The sequence below is a fragment of the Leucopleurus acutus genome (assembly GCF_964270905.1).
Source record: "Leucopleurus acutus genome assembly, chromosome: 4".
NCBI lineage: Eukaryota > Metazoa > Chordata > Mammalia > Artiodactyla > Delphinidae > Leucopleurus > Leucopleurus acutus.
The window spans coordinates 134340061-134358787 of NC_139146.1; the positions used below are offsets into that span (position 1 = coordinate 134340061).

The following is an 18727-nucleotide window of genomic DNA, read 5'->3' on the forward strand; positions in this document are numbered from 1 at the left end:
ACTTTCTGTCAAGTGGAGCTATTTTGGAAGTGGGTGATTACAGTAAAAGGTATAAATAATGAAAGAAGGCTGAATTTTTTTCCTACCCTTTCCTCAGAATATTTCTCAGTAAATAACAGCTCAAAAACACTGCTAAGGAAAAGGAGCCTGTCTCCTTACAGTATTTAAAACTTCCCCCTACCAGATTATTAGAACTTTTATAAGGAACCATATTCATCTATGTGCCTGACACATATTAAGTGCTCAGTAAATATTAATGATTTCAGACTAGAACACTATTAGGTACTTGGCCACGAAAGGAACAAATGTGAATAAGCACTTATTTATTTATTTATAAAGAAACTGCAAATTCATTTGGCAAGGTGTAGAACTGGATTCTAAAACTGGCACAAACTCCTAGGAAGAAAATATTCTGATATATGTCCATGTTCCTGGGAAAGAGTCTATAACTTTCAAGTGAGGTCATCGGTGTCAACAAGGTCTAAAAGCCACTAGCAACAGCATAACCCTTAAATGGTTAGGTATAATCATCCTGAAGAACTTTCATAGTACAGTCAACATTAATAACAAAAACTGTACTACTTTCAATTTTTCAACTAAAAGCCCAATTACTTTGCTCCTCCTGGCAAGGTAATTTTATTTTACCATTTCTAGCTAAATTTTCTTGGTTGACTATTCTACCCCCTTCATGAGATGCCCAATTTTTATTATGGAGAAAAAAATCCTAGGCTTAACCTGACATCTGTCCCTCATATTACGGACACCCTGTTTCTCAGTAAGCATACAGCAACTGCTGTGTGATTCCCAATACACAAAATTATCAAGAACCACATATTTTTAGGGCTGAATGTGACCTAAGAAATCCTTATAGCAGAATGGCCTAATTAACCAGTCTCTGACAGGCCTTAGAAAGGCTTTTAAAACTTAATTTGCAGGATATTTCTCAAAAACATTTTTTTAATTAACTCTATCATTTACAACATTTATAACTGCTGGCTCCTCTGTATCATGTCCAACCACACAATATTTTTCAGGAGCTATAGTAATTTATTCTTCAATTTGTAAAATTAAAGTAAGAATTACATACTTTTTACAGAGAGAAAATAAAAGCTGCAATGGATCTATCAGAAATAGACACAAAAATAAGAAACAAAAATCCTTTATTATGGCTCTATAATCTATTAAGCTATCTAAACAAGCAATGAAAATATGACTCTGGATCTAAGAAACAATATCTGGTTTAGGATACAGATCATCTTCCCCAATGAAATAAATAAAACTGAGTAAATATGCAAGGCAGAGTTCAAGAAGTTCTGCTCCCAAAAGATACGGCAAATTTTGCCTGGACTTTGTTAAAAAGTGACTTCTCACCAGAAACTATGTTGAAGGACCTACAAAATACAAAACTTAGTAACTCCACTGCTTCTGAGACACCTGAAACCTATACTATATTTTAAGATAGAGAGCTTCCCAAGAAAGAAATATTCCATTTTTACTTTCTTAGCTATTTATATAAATACATGGCTTGAATCTAAAAAAAAGAAGAAAGAAAAAAGAAAAAAAGTTCTGAAGAACCTAGGGGCAGGATAGGAATAAAGATACAGACGTAGAGAATGGACTTGAGGACACGGGGAGGGGGAGGGGGAAGGGTAAGATGGGACGAAGTGAGAAAGTGGCATGGACAAATATACACTACCAAATGTCAAACAGATAGCTAGTGGGATGTAGCTGCATGGCCCAGGGAAATCAGCTCGGTGCTTTGTGACCACCTAGAGGGGTGGGATAGGGAGGGTGGGAGGGAGGGAGATGCAAGAGGGAGGAGATATGGGGATATATGTAAATGTATAGCCAATTCACTTCGTTATAAAGCAGAAACTAACACACCATTGTAAAGCAATTATACTCCAATAAAGATGTTAAATACATACATACATACATACATACATACATACATGGCTGAGGGAGAAAAATGTATGATATTCTGTTTTCAGAAGATAAGCTTAAACTATGGATAGAAGTAGGGGAAACTGCTTTTCATTTTATTTCTTTTAATACAGATGACAATATTAGGTAAATGTCACAAACTATGAATCTCAGTGCATATGTAATTTATATCCCAAATTTATATCAAGTATTAAAATTAATTCTTATTTCAGCAGTGGACTGTACATCTAGTGACAAAAAGGAGTTCCTGTTGCTTTGGGACAAAAACCTTTCAGTATACTTAGATCTCTCATTTAAATAAATCTGTAAACATTAAATTAATCCATCTTTTTTTTTCCTTTACACAGATATAATGTATACTCTTCTGTATGTGTGATGAAGAAAAAAATTAAGACAAACTCCCACCTTCTCCAAAGAAACAAAGGAAAGAAACCGAACACGAAAGGAGAGAACTGTCTGCAGCTGGTGTGGGACACATGGGGATAGGTGGTGCGACTCACACAGCTTTTCTCTCACTGGATCCTAACTGAAAGCATGATTTTGGTAGTCCAGACACTAAAATAATGGAGATACTCCTAATGGAAGTTGGGGAGAGAAATATATATGAAGAGATAAGCCCTTTCCAAAATTTACTTTAAGATCCACAATTTGCATTGCTCTCTTATGTGTCAGGCTATGATACAGAGTAGAAAATAGTTTGTCAGACAGGATTTTTTGGCCTAGGCTTTTCACAACCACTAATCCTGCTAATACTATAGAAACAGCAAGAGTCTTTCTAACACTTGTAAATCTAGTTGTGACTTTACTCAACTCCACACCCTTATTTTTACTAAGATCTGATTAAGTTTTTTACAACTGTTTTATAAATAGGTATAATGCTGTTTCTTAAAGCCAAAGTTGTATCCTAGACATAGCAATCTATTACACAGCATTATTACTATGAAATGGGCACAAACTTTTAACTATACCCCAGGAATGAATGTAAAAACAAAACTGAGAATAAGAGCAAAAACATACACATACAGGTTCCACTTGTTCAAAACTAAGAAATGATAGCTGAAAACGGCTGTATACAAAAATCTCAACATCACACATTCTTACTGCCTGGCAATTATGAGAACATGTTCATCAGTAGAACAGAAGAAACACTATAGTCTCCTAATACAAACTTAAGATGCCAGATGATTCAGTTACACAGTATGAGAAACATCACAATTCAAACCTTATCAATTAAAGTAAAGTCTAAATATATTTAAGTTTCTAATTAAGAGTTGAGTATGTTTTTGTAATTTGCTTTAAAAAAGCACTTTGATAATGAAGCTTTAATAGCCTAAGAGTCTTAATACAGGTAAATAAATAAATACCTTAATGTAAAATTTAGGGATATCTTTTTTGCATTAAACAACTGGCCTGAGACTTAAAATGGAATTCAGAACAACTGCACAACACTGAGAAACTGAATTAACAAAGTACATAATGGTTTTCCTTTATAATGACATAAGGGTATTAAAATAATAATGAAAAGAATGGCTCATCACATACAAACATTGTAAAATCAGGATGTAATGGGGTAAACGGCAAGATAGAGAAAATCATGTAGAGCCAGGTTGCAATACAAATAGTTGTTATGGTTAAAAGAGCTTTTGGCATTACAATTACACAAATTAGAGTAGTTTCTGCATATTTCCAAAAGTCAAGATTGCACTGGGCCTTATTTCCTTATATTATACTGTAGAAAATTTCTATTTTAACCTAACCTTCTCACACTCCACCTCTCTAATCCTCAAGAATCATGAGTCCTATCTAAGTGTTTATTCAATATGTAGTGAGGAGGACATGTTTGAGTATACTCTATTACCTTGAACATAAGCCTTCTGACTGGATGTTAGAGTCTTTGGTAGTGAATAATGAATATTCTGAGTTTCTAATTTTTTTTCTGTAAAATGTACTGTTTTTGTGTGACTCTGGAACATTGCCATACTCCTTTAAAAATGTATCATGTATCGTTATCTGAGTATTGTTTAATACAGTAAATTTGAAAACTTTTTGAGTAAACTTCCCTCTAAAAATCAGTACTATTTTTTCTCTTATTCTGTATCCTTTAGGAGTCTGTAATAAAAAAATTTTAGAAAATTACTTATTTAAACTCATACAATCATTTGGACTACCCAATTAATACACCTACAATTTTAACTACAATTTACTGTTGGTCCTTTATGTTGATAGCAAGTTGGCAGGTTTCAAAGAAAAATGCTTTCAGCAAGGTCTTTATTAACTTTATAGTAAGAAAAAGCGCTAACTCTGTGCGAAAAGTATAAGTAAATTCAGCTCATATGAAACCTTTACTCCACAGTTTTTATTTACTAATTGTTCTATTACTGCCATGATTCTACTGATCAGGTCCTTAAAGAATACAAATATCCTTTCTTTACATATTCTACCTTTTAGTGTCCTTTATTTTATCCACCTGACTGTCAATAAACAGTCCTTAAAATATTTATACAAAGGTCTAGAAGGAATAAATACAAATTTAGCAGTTGTTTCCCCTGGCAGGTGGGACTGAAGGGAAGAGGAAAATACTTCCATTTTATTAAGCTTCCTAAATTTCTGTATGGCATGATTTTATAATGATCACATCTTTTCTAATTAAAAACAAACAAGGTTACTCAACATAGTTTTGGAAGTTTTAGCCACAGCAATCAGAGAAGAAAAGGAAATAAAAGAATCCAAATTGGTAAAGAAGAAGTAAAGCTGTCACTGTTTGCAGGTGACATGATACTATACATAGAGAATCCTAAAGATGCTACCAGAAAACTACTAGAGCTAATCAATGAATTTGGTAAAGTAGCAGGATACAAAATTAATGCACAGAAATCTCTGGCATTCCTATCGACTAATGATGAAAAATCTGAAAGTGAAATTAAGAAAACACTCCCATTTACCATTGCAACGAAAAGAATAAAATATCTAGGAATAAACCTACCTAAGGAGACAAAAGACCTGTATGCAGAAAATTATAAGACACTGATGAAAGAAATTAAAGATGATACAAATAGATAGAGAGATATACCATGTTTTTGGATTAGAAGAATCAACACTGTGAAAATGACTCTACTACCCAAAGCAATCTACAGATTCAGTGCAATCCCTATCAAACTACCACTGGCATTTTTCACAGAACTAGAACAAAAAATTTCACAATTTGTATGGAAACAGAAAAGACCCCGAATAGCCAAAGCAATCTTGAGAATGAAAAATGGAGCTGGAGGAATCAGGCTGCCTGACTTCAGACTATACTACAAAGCTACCATGATCAAGACAGTATGGTACTGGCACAAAAACAGAAATATAGATCAATGGAACAGGATAGAAAGCCCAGAGATAAACCCACACACATATGGTCACCTTATCTTTGATAAAGGAGGTGAGAATATGCAGTGGAGAAAAGACAGCCTCTTCAATAAGTGGTGCTGGGAAAACTGGACAGGTACATGTAAAAGTATGAAATTAGAACACTCCCTAACACCATACACAAAAATAAACTCAAAATGGATTAAAGACCTAAATGTAAGGCCAGACACTATCAAACTCTTAGAGGAAAACATAGGCAGAACACTATGACATAAATCACAGCAAGATCCTTTTTGACCCACCTCCTACAGAAATGGAAATAAAAACAAAAATAAACAAATGGGACCTAATGAAACTTCAAAGCTTTTGCACAGCAAAGGAAACCATAAACAAGAGCCAAAGACAGCTCTCAGAATGGGAGAAAATATTTGCAAATGAAGCAACTGACAAAGGATTAATCTCCAAAATATACAAGCAGCTCATGCAGCTCAATATCAAAAAAACAAACAACCCAATCCAAAAATGGGTAGAAGACCTAAATAGACATTTCTCCAAAGAAGATATACAGATTGCCAACAAACACATGAAAGAATGCTCAACATCATTAATCATTAGAGAAATGCAAATCAAAACTAGAATGAAATATCATCTCACACGGGTCAGAATGGCCATCATCAAAAAATCTACAAACAATTAATGCTGGAGAGGGTGTGGAGAAAGGGGAACACTCTTGCACTGATGGTGGGAATGTAAATTGATACAGCCACTATGGAGAACAGTATGGAGGTTCCTTAAAAAACTACAAATAGAACTACCATACGATCTCCAGCAATCCCACTATTGGGCATATACCCTGAGAAAACCATAATTCAAAAAGAGTCATGTACCAAAATGTTCATTGCAGCTCTATTTACAATAGCCAGGACATGGAAGCAACCTAAGTGTCCATCAACAAATGAATGGATAAAGAAGATGTGGCATATATATACAATGGAATATTAGCCATAAAAAGAAACGAAATTGAGTTATTTGTAGTGAGGTGGATGGACCTAGAGTCTGTCATACAGAGTGAAGTAAGTCAGAAAGAGAAAAACAAATACTGTATGCTAACACATATATATGGAATCTAAGAAAATAAAAAAAGGTCATGAAGAACCTAGGGGCAAAATGGGAATAAAGACACAGACCTACTAGAGAATGGACTTGAGGATATGGGGAGGGGGAAGGGTAAGCTGTGACAAAGTGAGAGTGTCATGGACATATATACACTACCAAACGTAAAATAGATAGCTAGTGGGAAGCAGCCGCATAGCACAGGGAGATCAGCTCGGTGCTTTGTGACCACCTAGAGGGGTGGGATAGGGAGGGTGGGAGGGAGGGAGACGCAAGAGGGAAGAGATATGGGAACATATGTATATGTATAACTGATTCACTTTGTTATAAAGCAGAAACTAACACACCATTGTAAAGCAATTATACTGCAATAAAGATGTTAAAAAAAAACAGAAAAAAACAAACAAGGGCTTCTATACTGCATGTACTTGTGACTTTTCATTACTAATTTGCAACATTAGAAAGAAAATTTACCCATATAGGTTGAACCCATTTCATATAAACCCAGATTCAAATTTCAAATCACCTCGTTGTAAATTCCTTAAAAATGCAGAAGTTGGATTTCAAAATTAAGGCACTCATTTAACCATCTGTCAATTATTTAAATATTTTCCACAAATGATGAAGCTTATATTTCCAACTTACCTGTAAATATAGTTTATTGTCTTTTGTTATAGCATCCATTAGTTCTTTCTGTAGAGGTGGGTCTCCATTTACCCAGAGTCCAGTGGTTGAATTATTCCCACTTAAACCATTAGTGCTGTTCTGTTTTTTATACAACAGCACATAAGCTGTGTCCTTGGGAAACCTACTCGTAATTTTCTGGACTGACTGAAATGAAGTAAACGTCACTCTGCTGTCATTAAATAAAAACCATTCTTTTGACATTTCCTTATTTTCCAAATCCTGTTCAATAACTGCACTGGGACTATCTCTCCCTAATAAATGACTCTGGGAGGAGGCTAATGTCAGAGTTTCGGGCTGGTGGCACATCTGGTATGAGGACTCTGTACCCGTGATGTTTCTGGCATAAGAATAGTAATGTCCGCTTTCAGAGGATACACCAGAGTGAACGACAACAGAACTCAATAGATAGGGCACCAATTTGGGGGAGCAAGCTTCTTCAGTACCAGAAGGCTTTAATTTTTTAGCTAGATTCTCACTAATATCGGTGAAGTCAACATCTAAAGACCAACTTTCTGACAACGAAGAGAAAGAAGTAGTTCTTTTAACTGGCAACTCCAAAACCAGTGGCAGTGACACATTGTCTAGGATTTTTCTTCTCACATGATACTTCTGATCATATGAAAATCTTAGGAGAGTAAGAATAAGGTATTCAGGTTCCTCCGTGATTTGCATAGTTTTCTCGGCATTCTGCAGAGAGGCACAGTTTTCACAATAATATTGGTTGTCACCAGTAAGAATCTCTGGAGCCAAAAAATAATTTAGTAAGTCAGTTACTGAAGATGTGGTTTCACCTCCTGCTTTCTGAGGTACATCTTTATTAACAAGCATCTTGCTAGAGTCATTAGGGACAGAAGTGTCTTCACTACAGCGAAACTCATCAGGACTGTCCACCATTCTTTCATTCACAGCTGAGTAACAGGCAAAGGCAGCTGTTGATGGATTACAGACTCCTGGTTCTTTTGAAGGACCAGGTACACTGGCCTGCATTAGACCACCATCTTGTGTACTGGGTGATGATGCCGGTTCTTGAAAAGACAAGTTTTCCATAGAAGAGGAAGGACAAAAGGCAAGTGAAAGATCTGTAAAGGCTTCCACTTTTTGTGAGGTACTCCTGCAGTTCAAACAACATATGTGAGTTTGTAGTTTTCCTCCAAACATTTTTTCGATTAATGTCTTCTCACTATCACTTGTGCAAGGGGTCTCTGTTAGTACAGCTGCCTTATTGGCTACTTCTTGTAAAGAAGTTTCACTGCACCCCAGACTTTCAGAAAGCTTGTGTGAGGACTGAACTTTCAAGATCTTTTCTTCTTCATGGAGCCTGTAGAAGAGTATATCATTATATAGCTACTTTGCTTAAATTTAAATGTCATTTCTACTTTAAAATATTGGTTGCCTATATAAATAGCCAAATTATTCTTATCAAATATAATGCTTAACTAAAAAAAAATCAAGTTTCTCCTCCTTTAATCAAGAGGAATATTGAACAGTTTGAGAAGGTAGATCAGAAGAGAAGTTAGGAACTGTTCCTACACTATATTCTCATTACACTTTCATCATACTGCTATTTTATAGCACTTATTATAGTTAATTATACATGTCCACTAACTGTCTTATATATCTTTGTTTGCCTGACACTTCACAGAAAGCCTGGCACAAAGAAACTACTCAACATATCCTTGCTGAATGGAAGGAAGGTTGAGTTCAACTAACTTTACTAGTCATTCACATAACAGAAGGGAGGCAAAGACAGGGAAATACAGGAAGATAATAGGTTTTATTAACTAAGTGGTAAGAAGACAATAAAATTTACCAAACCCACTGAATTATGAACTGGTTTAAAGAGCAGTTATTAATTTTTTTTGTCTCAGGATACTTTATACTCTTAAACAAAATTGAGGAACCTAAGAGCTTTCATTTATGTGGTTATACCTATTAATATTTACTGTATTCAAAAATTGAGAATAAAAGTAATAATACATTTAAAAACAATAATAAACTCATTAAATGTTAATATAAATAACATTTTTTAAAATAAAAAAATAGTTATATTTTCTAAACCCCCCAAAACTTAGAAGAATGGCGCTGTTTTACATTTTGCCAATACTTCAAGTATCTGGCTTAATAGAAGACAGGCTGGATCCTCATATCTGCCCTGCATTCAGTCTATCGTGATATGTTGTTCTGGATGAAGTATATGAAGAAAATCTGGCCTCAACTACATATAAACAGATATGCAGTTCAAAAAGGGAAGAGCCCTGAAAGTGTTCTGGGAACCCCTAGGGGTCCTTGTACCACACTTTGAGAACAGCTGGTCTAAAGTAAGAAAATTTAAAAAAGAAACCAAATTGAAAACAAAAGAACACTTTAAAAAATACAATAAATGCAAGGTATTTTAGGAATTAACAGATGAAATATGTCTTTAAAGGAAACGATGTTTTGTAGAAATAATCTGTTATGAAAGAAAATAATTCAAATCATAGCTTTAGAAATACTTCTTACCTGTCTAGTAGAAACCTGAGGTATTCAGAACAGTCTTGTTGTGATCTGGGGGTAAACCATGGAGGTCTGGAAGCCTCAAAGAATATCCGAGGTGCATATGCTTCTCTCTTTTGACAGAGAAAACACAAGGGAGTGATTCTCACACCATGAACCAAATAACTGAAATCTTAATATATAATGCTTAATAAAGATTACTAAAATTACACTGGCTTAACCTTTACCACAAAGTGCCAAACATGAGGGCACATAAAATTAGTTAGAAATAAATTTAGGTAACTTTCAGTCATAACTTTTTATTCTGCAGATGAGAATTAAGATCTAGAGAAACTATGGGACTTGCCCAAGGTCATATAGCTAAATTAATGGCAGAGGGGATTATATCAGAACCCAAGTCTCTTTAAATTAATATAATGCTCCTGGCATTACCCTCTATGTGCTTGAGTCCACAATTAAAAAAAAAAAATCAAATCTGAAAAAAAAGTTAGTGAATATATATCCTTGCTAAAGTAATAAGGGGCATACTCTACAGAGCCATGCATACTTATTTTAGATGAAAATTTCCTTGACTGGGTACACATGTCATAAATGTACAGAATATGAACACACTGGCTAGGGACTTTTCACTGGTTGCTGACTTTCTTTTTTTTAGTACAGAGGCAGTTTAGTGAAGTGGCTGCTAGTGGACTTTAGAGCAAGCTAGGTTGAAATCCTAGATTTTGCCATGACAAAAAAAAAAGAACTGAAAAAGGCATCTGAAGAGTTGTGATTATAAGTTGAAAATTTATAATTTATTTGTGGTATATGACAGAGTTCTCAGTTAAGGAAATTTTTTTATCAAAATAGGAGTGTTTATGGTTTTTTGAAGGAAAGGAATTTGGTGGATTGGTTGAACATGGGTTCCAGAATCATTTGGTTTACATTCCAATCTTGCTGTTTGTTTGCATGACCATGAAAGCAAGTAATGTAAGCCCCATTTCTTCACCTGTAAAATGGGTATGCTACCTTATTACCTCATAGATTGATTTTGAAGATTAAGAGATAATATATGTAAACCACTTAGCACAGGAGCTAGACAAATTTAAATGCTCAATAAATGTTAGTTTTATTAATTATAAGAAGAAAAGCCTTTTAAATTATATAGGGAAAATCTACCTAAAACAATCCTTGTCAGGCTGCTATCAGATAGGGTCTCAACTATGACAGAACTTTAATTAGGTTCTCCTGTTAATTCCTTTTGTCTTTTATTGGGAGTTTGGAAGCCTCCTAAAAATTTTTTCCCAATAGCTCTGACTTAATAAGTTAATATAGTATATATAATGTATTAATATCTACACGTATACGCAGAGATACACACATATATATTATACAGCTGACCACTGAACAACATAGGGGTTGGGGTGCCTATCCTCTGCTTAGTCAAAAACTTTACAGTATACTGAAAAGTTATACTGTGTATCTGTTCATGTATCTGTGGTTCCGCATCTGCTGACTCAAACCACCATGGATTATGTAGTACTATAGTACATATTTATTGAAAAAAATCCATGTGTAAGTGGACTCCTGCAGTTCAGACCTGTGATGTTCAAGGGCCGACTCTACACAGTATACAGTAAATACAGACTAGTGATAAAGCAAGTGCATAAATCCATTTACTAGAAAACAATGTTTGGGGGGAGTTGCAGGGAGGAGATTTCATCTCCCTTGGTCCTGAGATGTTAAATTTAATATATGAACATATTTCCCCCAGATAGAGAATAGTATAAATGATCCTTTGAGTATCTCATAGGCCATCACTAATCATCTCATATGTCAATCTTGTCTTGATTCTTTCCATTTAAGAAGTTATACCTGAGATATTTCTCAGCTTGTAGACAGGAAACAAACCATTCCTATCAACTCAATTCCACCGATTCCGAATCTATCTTCTCTTCTGGCTGTAACTACCTACTCCTTTAGACCTCTGTGAAACTAAGACAATCAGAGTATAACCAGAAAATAATATGTATTATTTATAAATGATATATATTATTCATATGTATTACTCAAAACTTAAAGTATAAGTTCCTCAAGCATAAGGATTCCTTTTTGAATGCTTATCAGACTGCATATTGTGTCTCTCAATAAATGTCTGTTTACTATGTGATGTTCTTGCCATTAGCATAAACTCATTTCCTTGGATTAATCTGTGGACATAAATGATTATCACAAAATTTTAAGCTCTAGAATAGGTAAACAGTTTATCCATTAGTTCTAGAGCTTAGAAGTAGTCATAATTAAAGGGTACATATGTTAGAAATGAGATAAAAAAGAAGCCAAGATGCCACAAAATTATTTTAATTGTTCATTACTGTGAAGATCTACCGATTAGTATCTATAAACTTAATATTAAAGATTCATTTTTAACGATTTCTTCATGAAGGAGCTTAACTTTTGGATAGAAAATCAGATACATAATAATCAGTATAATGAGTCAGTAAAATATTCATCTACAAGAATGTAAAGCAGAAGAGAGAAATAAAAACTTAGAGCATATCCTGATTTTAGGCAGTATCTTTTTAGATTTCTATGTGGATTTGTTGTGCTGGAAGGACATATATTATTTCATCAGTTAAAAAGGTTCACCAAGTTTGGTATAATGTGAAGTTTAAAGAAGATTTTCAATGCAATTAACATATACACACTACACACACACTCACCTGTGTATGAGCCAAAAAGGCAAAAAGATGCTGTAATTTTTTCATTAATGAATTGCACCCATTTAGATTTAAAGATAATACTTGTCTCCTGAAACTGAAAGATAATAAAATATAATGATTTTTGTATACATGTATACACATGATGCATTTTTTTAAAAGCTAAAAGGAAGTTAGTTCAAGAACTTATTATCCTCAAAGTAAAATTTCACTTACCTGAAGGCCCTTTACCTGGCAAATTCACTGCCTACCATGTAGTGAAGAAGGAAGAGAATGATGGTAATTGAACTCTTACTACATGGCCTGGCAATGGCCATGTGCAGTCACATATTATTCCTATCTTCTGGATTAGCAAATAGAAATAGATTAAGCTATTAACTAAAAACTTAAGTAAACAACTTTTGAATTCTTTCACATCTGCATGAAATAAAAAAATATGCCGTCATCAAAACTACTATGAAGTTAGAGTGATTTAAAGAGTGTGGTACTAGTGCCAGATGGGAAAAGAAGCTATACAAAAAACAGTATAGGAACAAATGGGTATCCATTTGGAAAAAAATGGAATTAGATTAAGATTTCACATCATCACAGGTGCCACAGAGGAGTAATGAGCTAAATGTAAAATACAAAAGTACTGAAGTATTTAAAAGAAAAAAAAAGGTGGGGAAGGGGTATAGAGGGGAAGGCTTCCTAAAATTCAGACACTATAAATGATAAATAGCAGATTTGACTACATAAAATAAAAAAATTGCAAACAAAACACTCCACAAATTTGAATCATACTGACTGGAAGAAAGCATGAAACAACGGATTATCACCCATAGTATATATAAATCAGTATGAAAAAGAAAAGGACCCAACAGAAAGGTACAAAATGGAAAGAATAGGTTATTCAAAAAAGAAACACAAATGAACAAAGAAAACTAGAGAGGGAAAAACTCTGTAATGGTCAGCAATACACATTTTCCTCCAGATTGGAAAAATTTTTAAAGACTGATTATATCAAGCACTGCTAAAGGCATGGGGTCATAGGTACAATCATGTATTAGTATGCAAGTTCAAATGCTATAGCCTTTCTGGAAGCAATTTGGCACACCCTAGTCAAAGAATATCCTCTATAACTGCATATGCGCAGAAAGATATTAATTATAAGCAAAACAATCTAATATTCATCAGTAGGAATATGATTAAATAACTCATGGTACACCTATTTACTCAGAATGACACAGTTCTGTCATTTGCACTAACGTGGGACTCTTTCCAACACAAATCATTAAAAGAAAAAAAACAAGTGGCTGGAAAAGAATATATAAATAGGATCCTTTATAAACATATTTTTAAAAAAACAATTCATTTGTTCTTGTACTAGATAAATCTTATCTCTGTACAAAAAATAGGTTTGGAACAATACAAGCAAAACTGTTAACAAATTACCCTGGGGGATGGGAATGTCTGATTTTTATTTTATGTACTTCTAGATTTATTTTTTTTAAAACCATAAAGAATTTACATATTACCAAAGAAATAAAATATCCTGTCTGCTTATTCTGAGATAGTATTGGCCACTGTACAATAAGATGTGCTCTTTGAATTGTGGTTGCCAGTTATAACTGCTTTGGGTCTAGACCTGCTTTCTCTATCATCTGTAAAATGAGATGGCTGGATTAGATGACCTCTGGTGGTGAGACATGGATTACTTTAGCTTTATGCCTAGTATCACTTGTGTCTAAGAGTATACATTTTCTTAAAAAAAAAAAAAAATCCCCAATACAAACAAACCGAAAGACAAAAGAAAACACTAGACCAAATGAAAAACACCTCAGTGTTGACAGTATATTCTGAGGCCAGGAAAGAAAATAAAGCTAAACTCTTTATCTTTCAGTTTATGATTCCTCTATGTAGGCATAAAAACTTACACAGGCTTAGAACTCAATTTGTAAGCATCTTTGCTCAAGTCCCATGAATACTCTATTGGTACAGAAGAGAAAAATTCAACCATGCTTTTGCCTTCAGGAAAAGTTTATCATTATTTTGTACCTTTACAGATTGTATTCACATAGCTAACAACCTCTGATTTCCTATTTGCTTGGCTGCAAAAGAAAATGAATTTGAAAGTAAATCTGTAAGACGGCAAAGAAACATGTCTGTTTATACAGTTGTTCAGTATCTATCAACTTGGGGTGGGAAGCAGAGCTTGAATTTCCTTAACAGCAACAAAGGAGTTATTGATCTGATAAAACAGCAAAATATCTATAAGTAGAAAAAACATGACCACCTTAAAAGATACACAGGTTAAAAGAAACAGGATAATAACAAATTAGTACTTGAGGACCCTTAAATTCTGAAATAAGCTCAATCAATACCTCTGTTACATTAATAAATATCAACTTGGAGTAATTCAAAAGACTCTAAATGCAATATATAATATAAACATGAAGTAGAATTTATATAAGTTAACATTTTAGAAGTTCCTGAGCAGTAAAAGCAATTCATTTCTGAATAAGGTAATTATATGAAAATATGAATATTTCTGCCATATATAGGAAATAATGTGAAGATAATCCCACCATTTACATTTCATCAACATGCAATAATTTCTACAGTTAAAATGAAAACAAACAAACAAAAAAGCTCAAATTTAAACTTACTCTGTGGCCATAAACAATGCTTGTATAACACTGTTCATATAACATGTATTCCCTAGATTAATAAGACCAGTTTTCCCAGTTTCAGATTTTCCAGAAAGTCTAGACAAGCAAGATGCCAAAGAATTGGATTGAGAAGTCCAGGCACTTTGACTGAGAATCAGTTTAATCTTCTCTTCACTGGGCTTAGGAAAATCCTGTAGATCATAAAGAGGAAAAGTAGTGTAAAAATATAAACTTTTTTTTATTAAGTTAACACCATAAAGAAGATTCTTCCACTGATACTTAACCTTTGTTTTCTCCCACTTAGTTTGGAAATCACTGATAATACTTGAGCAGTCATCAAAAAATCAAACTACACTACATGGCAAAAATAATTGTCTCCTAAAATGAATAAGTATCTCCTAAGGTAGAGTTTATCAAGCTGAGGAATACTCAAGAACCAGGAATTGAAGTCACATTTGAACTATTCATATTTCCTATTTGCCAGCAAAATGTTTTCAAAATAAACCTCTGACATCAGAGAGTATATTGCAGTGCTATTCAAAGGCAGTAGAATAAGGACTTAAATTAGTACAGAATTGAATAAGCTTAACAAACAATTTGCTTTCAAATTTTGTAGTGAAAATAATATCTCCTTTTCATTCAATACTAATATTTACCCAGTACTAGCCCTTAGAAATAAAAGCTCAAAGTAATCAGGGAATGAAAAATGAAAGCATCTAAGCACAATGACCTCTGACTTTAAGAAATAAAACTCAATCTCATGTTTAACCATATAGAAAAATTATTATAGGATACAGTTTCTTCCCTGCTTTGTGACATATGAGATAAAATTTTAAGTGTAAGTGGTTTCAAGCATGAGTAGAGCACTGGAGAATAAGGAAAGTTGGTAAAATCATTCAGGCTTTTTTGGACTATTACCATCGAAGGTACTTAGAGCTCAGAAAACATTTTCTGAAGGAATTTTAATCTTTGGATTTGATTTTGCTGTTGTTGTTGTTGACAGCTAATGGAAAGTGCTTCCCTTGGTTTAAGAGGGAGATCCTTGATTCTTCCGAGCCTATTTCAGTTATCAGAATTTTCAACATTCAGCAGTGAAGAATGACATTTAACAACAGCAATAGCTTTCATCTATGGACACAGCGACACTGCAGATAGAGATTAACATTACTATCAAATCCATGACAAAAACCAGTTTGCAGGGCAGAAATAGAGACACAGATGTAGAGAACAAACGTATGGACACCAAGAGGGGAAAGTGGCGGGGGGTGGTGGTGGTGGGATGAACTGGGAGACTGGGATTGACATGTATACACTAATATGTATGAAATGGATAACTAGTAAGAACCTGCTGTGTAAAAAAATAAAATTCTAAAGTTCAAAAAAAAAAGTAAAAAAAGAAAACAAAAAAACCCCCAAAAAACCCTTTTATACATAAAGACATTTACTTCTGAAGTGTCAAACTGTCATACCAGTAGTACACAATAATTGCTGAACAGTCTTGTGTTCTGGGCTCAGTTTGATTTAGCTAACTCTACAGTAAAAAGAGCATGCTCTGAATTCACTTCAGATACATAAGAAGTAAAGATAATGAGACCTTATATTTTATTTCAGATCTCAAAAAGGAACACTGTTAATAGAAATGATTTGTAATAACTTCTGAATACACCTAGCTGAGGCAAGTTCTTCAATTCTTTTGCTCTACCCTGATCATGCAATAAATCTACTAAGAGGAAAGTGTGCTTATTGTGACCCATTTTTCAAGACAAACAGAATCAACGCATTTTAGATCCAGTTATCTATACAAAGTTGAAAACCAGTAAGTTCACAAATAATTCAAGTAAAGATTCTATGAAATATGGACATTCATGAACAATGCATAGCAAAAATGAAATAAAAAACAGAAGAAACATAAGTCAAATATTTTATTAAAGTGTCTTTCCTTGATTCTAAGACATATCTTACATATTTTAACGTTTCTGATATTGGGATGCAACTCTGATGTATGTATTAACTTAATGTAGCATTTTTTAAACCAAATCTCCCCCAAAGGTATTACAAATTTACAGGGACACCTTATCATTGTTGGCATTGTAGAACTGAAGAAATATGGTTATTAATTTAGATTAGTTATAGTAAATAAGAGATTACTCCCTAAAAATTAATGAAACTTGATTCCAATTACATATTTTATTACATATAAAAGGCATAGTTCCATAAAATAGTAAAATGAATAGCTGCTTATAGGAATGTTTCACCGCATTCATCTATCACATCATGGGCTGCAGCTCCGCAAATACTGGTGCAACTATTATCATACCTTTATTGCTTCCAGGATAGGTTCGTAGAGATCTGGAAATCCAGAATAATGATACATCATACAGTGTATCAGTTCTGTTAATTGCACTAGGAAGGTTGTACTGGAAGGCAGACCATCACTTTTGAAGGAGTGAACCAAATTAACTACATGAGGAACAATCTGAACAGAAAAGAAGACAAACATTCCTCTATTTATACAAATTGTCAACAAATGTAATGCAAATGTAATGCAAATGTTACACGATCAGCAAATGCTTTTCTGTATGTTTAGTCACTGCCTTTTTCTAAAAAAGTTATGAAGCTAAACATTTCTAGTATATCAAGGTAAATCTAGGTTTAAATCACATATAATTGTAATTCCATATAAGACCCCTCTCCTCATTCTTAGACTCCATCTAAAACTAAGGTACAAACAAATTAAGGTACAAAATAAGAGCCTTAGTCACTGCCGCCATTCTAAAAAATGGCTTAAGTTGAAAAATGTTAGGGCTATTATATTTACCAGATTGTTCAGTAGGGAGAAAGTTTTAAAAGATAAACCCAGAATTAGCTTAAGAGCTCCATCTAGTGTGAATTTTAGATTTTTCACTTGAAAGAATTATACAGGAGTGTGAACATTAAAGTCTACTTCAAAAACCTTCAAGATAATTTATGCATGTAACTAAAATTACAGATCAGACTTCCCCAGTGGCGCAGTGGATAAGAATCCTCCTGACAATGCAGGGGACACAGGTTCAAGCCCTGGTCCAGGAAGATCCCACATGCTGCGGAGCAACTAAGCCCGTGTGCCACAACTACTGAGCCTGCTCTCTAGAGCCCATGAGCCACAACTACTGAAGCCCGCGTGCCTAGAGCCCGTGCTCTGCAACAAGAGAAGCCACCGCAATGAGAAGCCCATGCACCGCAACGAAGAGTAGCCCCCACTCGCCGCAACTAGAGAAAGCCCAGGCGCAAAGACCCAACACAGCCATAAATAAACAAATAAATAAAATTATAAATAAATAAATAAAAATAAAATTACAGCTCAGGCTACAGCAGTACCTCTCTTTAAGATAAGGGACTACCTCTATTTTAGGGTCGGTGTCTTATGTAAGCATGGTTATCCTTGCTAACAATCCCTATGCCCCACCTCCGAAAAGAAGAGACAGTTCTAAAACTAAAGTGAATTAGAAATTTCTCTTATTTTTAAGGAATTGGGGTTAAAAATGAAGGCGAAATCTAAAATGCTCATTGCTCATAAATATGTAGAAAACTATTAATACTGATAATAAGTACAACAATGTCCTTTCATTATAAAATTAGAATAAAAAGTCAATACAGAGCCAATCACATATTTAAGAGGTTATTAACAAAATAAAATAAATTCTATTTTGCAGTAATGGCTCATTCCATTAGTACGGTGCTATACTTGTCTCAACTAATTATTAATTATAATCTGATACTACATATTTACAGTTCACATGTAAAAAGCAT

General features: G+C 33.9%; 1 protein-coding gene across 1 annotated transcript in view; it reads right to left on the reverse strand.

The window, feature by feature from the left end:
• USP38 (ubiquitin specific peptidase 38) overlaps nucleotides 1–18727 on the reverse strand; it is a 34291-nt gene that overhangs the window by 1637 nt on the left and 13927 nt on the right. The window contains exons 5-9 of the mRNA XM_082838391.1: nucleotides 17256–17414; nucleotides 14936–15129; nucleotides 12291–12384; nucleotides 9595–9701; nucleotides 7054–8413 (exon numbers count right to left, since the gene is read on the reverse strand). Of these exons, the coding sequence (XP_082694517.1) occupies nucleotides 7054–8413; nucleotides 9595–9701; nucleotides 12291–12384; nucleotides 14936–15129; nucleotides 17256–17414 (1914 nt within the window). The remainder of the gene's footprint in view (nucleotides 1–7053; nucleotides 8414–9594; nucleotides 9702–12290; nucleotides 12385–14935; nucleotides 15130–17255; nucleotides 17415–18727) is intronic.